At 35.1% G+C, this 7,101-nt stretch overlaps 1 protein-coding gene across 1 annotated transcript; it reads right to left on the reverse strand.

Moving 5' to 3' along the window:
• Positions 1 to 211: 211 nt before the first annotated feature.
• LOC115957333 (transcription factor CPC-like) lies at positions 212 to 1,335 on the reverse strand. Its single transcript, XM_031075553.1, has 3 exons — positions 1,137 to 1,335; positions 654 to 741; positions 212 to 550 (listed from the first exon to the last, which is right to left on the reverse strand). The coding sequence occupies exons 1-3, from the start codon at positions 1,183 to 1,185 to the stop codon at positions 463 to 465; spliced, it is 225 nt and encodes a 74-aa protein (XP_030931413.1). The 5' UTR covers positions 1,186 to 1,335; the 3' UTR covers positions 212 to 462.
• Between the last annotated feature and the right edge of the window lie 5,766 nt (positions 1,336 to 7,101).

Raw genomic sequence — 7,101 nt, forward strand, 5'->3', positions numbered from 1 at the left:
CAATTAGGAGTACACACTGTCACACATTCCAATTTTGGCCAGATCGAGTATGTTTTATCTTATAGGAGCACTACTGTAGTGACATTGGACTTAACACCAACAACTACCATATCCCATTCTAGGAAGCAAGAAACTATCATGGAATCACTTCTCTAGAAAATTTCTAGCTCATGGACTGAAATGTATCTCACTCACCAGGTTTACATGCACCTTTAGCTCATAACGTTCAAATGATAGAAAATTATATTGGAATTCCACACATTCATCACCATACCAATAAGAACCCATTGTACATATAGTTGCTTTAGCAACATGCCCCATTCAGTTAAGGGTTAAAAAACCCATAATACGGTTTCCCTTTTTAGGCAAAGGAATTTGAAATATTCCACACAACCAAACTTTACTAAAAGCCCCCAAAATTTTCCTGCTCTAATGGAGAAACACCCCCCATATTTTGGCCTTTCATTCGCTTGTCGAGTATCTTGAAGTCCAGTACTTCTCAATTTCCTCTGCTGTTCTTCCAGGAATTCTCCCAGCAATTAGAGTCCACCTAAGGATTAGCACTATTTTTCTCATAAGCTCGTTGAAACTTCAAAAAGTTACCAAGAAAAAAGTGTGGCAAAAAAACAAAAAAGATAGAAAAGCATGCCCACCTTTCACCAACCAGGTTAAACATCCTAGTGATAAGGGTTTCCTCATCTTCTGAGAATTCAAGCTTGGAATCTTGACTATTACTTTCCCCTGCAACAAAGGGAGAAAAGTCATTAATTTCTAAATATATAGCTTCAGAACTAGATCCACTTATTTTAGTAATTAATCCCAGAGAGAGTTTCTTTCATGTTTAATCAAAAAGAAGATTTCTTTTAGTGGTATATCTTTGAAATGGTGATCTGGGTCGGAAGCTAGGAAGACCTAGAAGGTAAAAGACACTTTCACAGAGAAAAAACTCAGCAAATAGAAAACTGTAAAACCATGAGTAAGAATAATCTAGGTGTGTTATATTTTCATTTGTGTACCCACTGAATCCACAAAAAGTCATCATCAGAAAACTAATTCAAGTCACACACCGCGGTTGAAGGTGAAAATCAACAGTCAAAGAATTAAAGAAAAAATTAGCACCAATTTCAAACGGGTACCTCTAGAATCCACGGAAGACTCATCTGAAGTGTGATCCAAGTCAGCCATTTAGGAGTTGAAAATGTAAGACAAACTCAAAGAGTTACAATTCTTTCACTAATGATTCTTTAAGAGAAAACAGAATAGAGTAGGGCCTGTTGAATTGAGAGTAGTCGTTACGTAGTATTAATAGAAGAGGATAGATTCCAAGGAACATGGTCTTCATGGGTGGAGAAGAATGGGCGGTGAGAAAGAAAGTGAAAGAAGAATGGTAGTTGATAGAGAGGAGTTTAGTCTGCGTTGATAGGTAGTTGAACACTTCAATGTTGGTTGGTGTAGATTTTTGCAGATTGGCAAATCTTAGGTGTTGGTGCTCACACTCACACCTATATACAAATTCTGTAGTAACGTATAGAAAAGTAGTAAAAAATACCACTTAATAGCAATCAATTTAGTACATATTATTTTTAATATATCATTTTACAATTAATTTCCGTTAATGAATTGATGATAGGATCAAATTAATTACAAAATGAAAATAACATGATTTCTACAAAAATGTAATAACCAAATTAATAATGATCTCAAATACAAAATCAAATAGTATTTTGCTAAAAAAGTGAAATGACACAAGGGTACCATAATTAAACATCCATTAAGTTATGGGTTCCAATTAGTTTAAGTGGTAAAGTTTTTTATGGTTAGATAAGAAAACTGGAGTTCAATCCATTCTACACCAAAAACTGATTGATGTCTTAATTTGATGATAAAGATCTTTTATCAAGAGTGAGCTCCATAGATTGAAACTCTCTCAAAAAAGAAAAAACATTTATTAAGTTATTTGTTGTGGAGAACAGTATTTGATCTTTTTATGATGGAATAAATATGGGGTTATGATCCAATCTTGGATGGTATAATTAAGAAGAAAATGTAAGAATAAATCTTGGAATCAAAAGGCTTTGGAATCAGTACATCATCTTTGCCTGAGACCCTAATATAGCTGTGGGCCCTGCATAGGCTGCAATATCATGGTCAGGGTTTTGTCAATGCAACATGGATTGGTGTGAGCAATATACACACAAGTGGATCTTCCATGGAAAATGTTTGGTAAAGAATTAGGTTATCCTGGTTGTGTTTTAGCATTAATTTAGACGCTGCCAAATGAAGATACAAACATACCTTAAGAGTTTACCCCAAAAAAAAAAAAAAAACATACCTTAAGAGACCATAGTTAGTGATGCACATTAAAATATGCGAGACCAGGTTCCATCCTGTCTCACTTTTATGTGGCGTTTATCTTCTTTATTAATATTCTATTACCCTTTTTCTTGCTTTCCTTATCCAATTCTCTCTCTCTCTCTCTCTCTCTCTCTCTCTCTCTCGTGTCCTTTTTCCTCTTTGTTTATTTTTCAATGCACTCTCATACCCCAACTAGAGAGTGCAGATGACTATCAGATATTTAAAAACTTATGGCTATTAAGTTTTAATATCATATTCATATATATATATATATATATATCTATATGCTCTTTGAATTTGAGTTCATCAAAAAAAAAAAAAAATGCTCTTTGAATTTGAGTTCACTTCTAGATCAATCTCTAATTAAAAAAAACTTATATATTACCCTCTCCAATATTAATTAATAATCTTAACATACTCCTTTTATCAACATCAGTTAAAATCTTTACGTTAGTTAGTCCAACCTTAAACGACATTGCTTTGAACGGGGGAAAAAGTCATTTTTTGGTGAATTAACGACAAAAATGTGATGAAACATAACGGAAGGGATATATTAACATTCTTGTAGAAGTTGAGGGGCACGTTAACATTGTTGTAGTAGTTGAGTGTGTAAGTTATACATTTTGAAATTAAGGGACTAATTTAGAAACAATCTTAAATTGACAAAGTTAGTTTGGCTTTAAAATAGTTTAAAGCTATATTTTCCAACCCATTATATACCAATTTATAAAATTATTCATATGTTTATTTAAAGAAGTACTGACTCATTTAACTTATTAAAAAAATTATGTGATTAAATTTACACGTAGATAATCTATTCAATAACCACATAGTGGACTGAAAGAAGATAGCTTTAAACTGATTTTGAGCCAAGCTTTTTCCATCCAAAATTTATAAAGAGTGTAAGTATATATAGATTTTAAAACAAAACTTAAAAAGAGACCCTACCATGTTTTTTTTTTTTTTACAAATCACAGTGTAACTACATGACTTCGCAAGAATCACAACCAATGGCATAATAAATCAATGATCCAATGGTTTTTCAAGATTCTCAACCAATGGACTAATTTTATGACAGTTTCCGTCCCCCCCTAAGGTTTGTGTTTAAAATCCCTTCAAATAAAACTACATGACTTCATAGTAAGAAAGTAAAGAGCAAATTACAGTAAACCCACTTATGGTTTAGTCTGTTTACACTTTGCATACCCATAGTTTAAAACTTAACACTTTGCTCACATATTCTTACTTTGTTTAGTCTCCATTACCCACCCCCATTAAAATCAAGGGTAAAAATGTATATTCTCTTCCCTTTTATGTCTCTCTCCTCAAAAAACAAAAAATAACATAAAAACACAAACAAACAAAATCAAAGAGGGGATTTTGTAGAGAAACAAGTTGTGTGTCAAAACAAGATCAAATTGATAGGCCAACTCATTTACTTCATCATTTCTCTCTCTCAAACTCTCATCGTCTCTCTCTCTCTATCAAACTCAGATTTATCCCTTTGTTCTACTGCACCGAAAGTCAATCTGGGTTGTTGATTTGTGTAAATTAGCTGATCTCTCTCTCTCTCTCTCTCTCTCTCTCTCTCTCTCTCTCCGATTGTGGTGTTGACGAGGCCAATTAGCCACCACAACAAAAACACAAATCAACCACCATTATCTTTGTTTCATGGGTTTTCTTTTTCTTTTTCTTTTTTGGTAATGGGTGGTGGCTTGTGGTGGTTGTGGATTGTGGGCGAAGTGGTGGTGGTGTTGAGTTGTGGGTTCTGATAGTGGTTATGGTGGCTACGGGTAGAAAAGAGAGAAAGAAAGGATGAGGGCGATCGAACTGCAACACTTTGTGGGTTTCAATATATATTTTTTTTGTGGGTTTGATTTGATTTTGGCTTCCTAGTGGTGGTTGACCTCCATGGCCACTGTAAGTAGCACTACGAGCCACCACCATGATAGCCAAGTCGCCGTACAAGCCACCATCAAACTCTAGGTCGAAGCACTCAACCACCACCACTAGCAGTGATGAATGACAGTGCTGTTTGTCTCTCCCTTTCCTTTTTATTTTATTTTTCCCTTTCCGTTTTTGTAGTTCCCCATTGTTTGACTTATTTTGCTTATGATTGAAATTCTCTCTTTGGTTTGTTTCTATTTTCTGTTTAATCTATGATTGGGTTCTAAAACTTTTTTCATTACAGTTTGGATTTTAAAAATGAGAGGATGTATGGATTCAGACAATTTAAAGGGTTTTGGATGTGTGTAATTGAAAATTTTGAACTATATTTACAAATATTGTGTTCTTGTGTTCCGGGTTTGAAATTTTTTTTATTTGAGCCATGTTCTAAGATATGCATTGTGGGGCGCAAATGATTTATGGGCCAGGCCCATCTACCCAGGGAGAGTCCAAAGGCCCAAGCCGAGGAGGATTATGGCCCAAGTTCAACGAAATAGCCTTTGGGTACCGCCGAGGGTAGTTCAGTCCTCGGCAGACCCACAGTACCCCCAAAGGGAAGGGTAAAAACGGTATAGGACTGGAACATGGAAGAAAGATCTAAAATATCCAGGAAAAGCTGCTGTTATTGTCATTTAATGTTCTGAACCCGACAGGGCCGCATTCTTTGGCTCTTACAACCACCCCCAACGACTTTGGGGGATGGACTGATGGGATAAGTATCAGTCATGTAAAGATTGACCCTACACGTGGATGAAGGATAATGAACACGGGCGAGTATAAAAGGAAAACTAAGTAACTTTGGGAAGGGGCTGGGAAAAAATGGCCAAAAACGAGAGCCTCCCAGCTCACCTCCAGGAGAAGTACTCTAGGGGTGACGATCGTTTAACCTTGTATGAACGCCATGAAAAACCCATCGCCTATCGATCAAGGCCTAGCCTTTCAAACCCACGCTCTACAAATGATATTGTTAGGGCCGTTTTACGTGCGAACCCGACACTGTTACGGTCCGCCACGAATCGTGACCCTACATGCATATTCTTGGGTTTGAAATAGCCCATTTTGCCCTTGTTTGTTTGTGTTTTTTATGTTATTTTTTGTTTTTAGAGGAGAGACATAAAAGGGAAGAGAAAATACATTTTTATTCCTGGTTTTACTAGAGGTGGATAACATAAACTAAACAAAGTTAAACACAAGTGGGTAAAGTGCTAAGTTTTAAACCACGGGTAGGTAAGGTGCAAACGGACCAAATCACAGGTCGTTTACTATAATTTGCCCGAAAGTAAATTAATAATCCAAATTCATGTGAATATGAGATATCCATTGTTCGGATGTTTAAAAAGTTCTAGGATTTGGACTTGTGAATTAAGATTTAGGTGTTTTAAGTCAAAATATCTTGTTTAGATAGTTTAAAAGGTCAAGGATTTGGATTTGGGCTAAATCCACCAATTATTTAAACCTTAAAATATTTGAATTTGAAATAACATCTAATACCATAGGATTTCAAAAATCCTTAGCCATGCTAGAGAAACTTGAATTTTATGCTTCATTCTTTAACCATGTTCATATAGAGATCACAATTCCTTAACTATGTTCACTCATCCTTTAGAAATGTGATCTAACAAATTGTTAGTATTAGCATTAGGACTTTTAAAACTCCCAAAATGTTATTTTATCCTTCAAACCAACAAAAAATAACTCACATCCAAGTTCTCAAACTCTAAAAATTTTACATATAAAGTTTATTGTAGCATATCTTACTATTTTTTTTTTTTATTGCTTCTCTTAGACAGGGTTTGGTGGTTGATGGTTGTTGGATTGTGGGTCATTTGATGGGTTATGGGTTTTGTGTGTGGTGGTGGTGGGTCGTTTTGGTGATGGCAGTGCTTTTTGTGGCTAGTGATAACGGTGGTAGTGGCAATGGTTAGTTGTAGAGGTGAATGGTTGGGTTTTTGCAGGTCGTTAATGGGTTTTAGGAGTGATGGTAGTGGTGGTGGTGGCTGTGGCAATGGTGGTGACTAGTTGTGGTTGTGGCTATGGTAATGGCAGTTGCTACTTGTGGTGGTGGATGGTTGGGTTTTTGTGGGTTGTTTGGTGGGTTGTGGATTTTGTATGTTGTGGTGGTGGGTTGTTTTGGTGATGGCAATGGTTTTTGTGGTTGGTGGTGGCAGTGCCAACGGCTAGGTGTGGTGGTGGCTAGTGGTGGAGGTGGATTGTTGGGTTTTTATGGCTTGTGTGGGTTTGCTGGTTGAGAGAAAGAGAGAAAAAATGAATAGTATTAGGTGTGATGTGAAAAAATATGTTAGGTAAGTTGTAAAACAGTGTTTTAAAATAGATAAAATAATTTTTTAAAGTGTAAAATGAGTAATTTTTTTTAGAATTGCATATGCTAATGCTCTTAAGAGTGGAAAAATAGATAGTGAATTTTGAAGCAAATACCTTCAAAGACCACCAAACACGTGGTATTTGCTACATATGTTCTTTATAATTTTATTATAATATATGATACGGATGACGTGCCCATAATTGTTTTTTATTTATTTATGAAAACCCATAATATTATTAAAATACATAATAGGAGGATGTGGAATTAAATCATAAGATATGAGACCAGGCTCTATCTTCTAAACCAGACACATGATGCAACTGCATTTATTTATTTATTATTTATTATGTTACACAACTTAGTAGCTTCTTTTTTATCATCCATAAGGACCATAACCTTATGTTTTGGAAATATCCAAAACTATAAAAATAAATAAATAAAATTAAACACTAGATAACTCTGTAATCATCTTTAAA

The sequence above is a fragment of the Quercus lobata genome, chromosome 8 (assembly GCF_001633185.2).
Source record: "Quercus lobata isolate SW786 chromosome 8, ValleyOak3.0 Primary Assembly, whole genome shotgun sequence".
NCBI classification, from domain to species: domain Eukaryota; kingdom Viridiplantae; phylum Streptophyta; class Magnoliopsida; order Fagales; family Fagaceae; genus Quercus; species Quercus lobata.

What these genes read in the sequence shown, in the direction of transcription:
- LOC115957333 (XM_031075553.1), bottom strand. Translation starts at nt 1,185, where the DNA reads ATGGCTGACTTGGATCACACTTCAGATGAGTCTTCCGTGGATTCTAGA. An exon ending in GTCTTCCGTGGATTCTAGAG is followed by an intron (nt 742 to 1,136) that starts GTACCCGTTTGA and finishes CCTTTGTTGCAG; the next exon opens with GGGAAAGTAATAGTCAAGAT. An exon ending in TTTAACCTGGTTGGTGAAAG is followed by an intron (nt 551 to 653) that starts GTGGGCATGCTT and finishes GCTAATCCTTAG; the next exon opens with GTGGACTCTAATTGCTGGGA.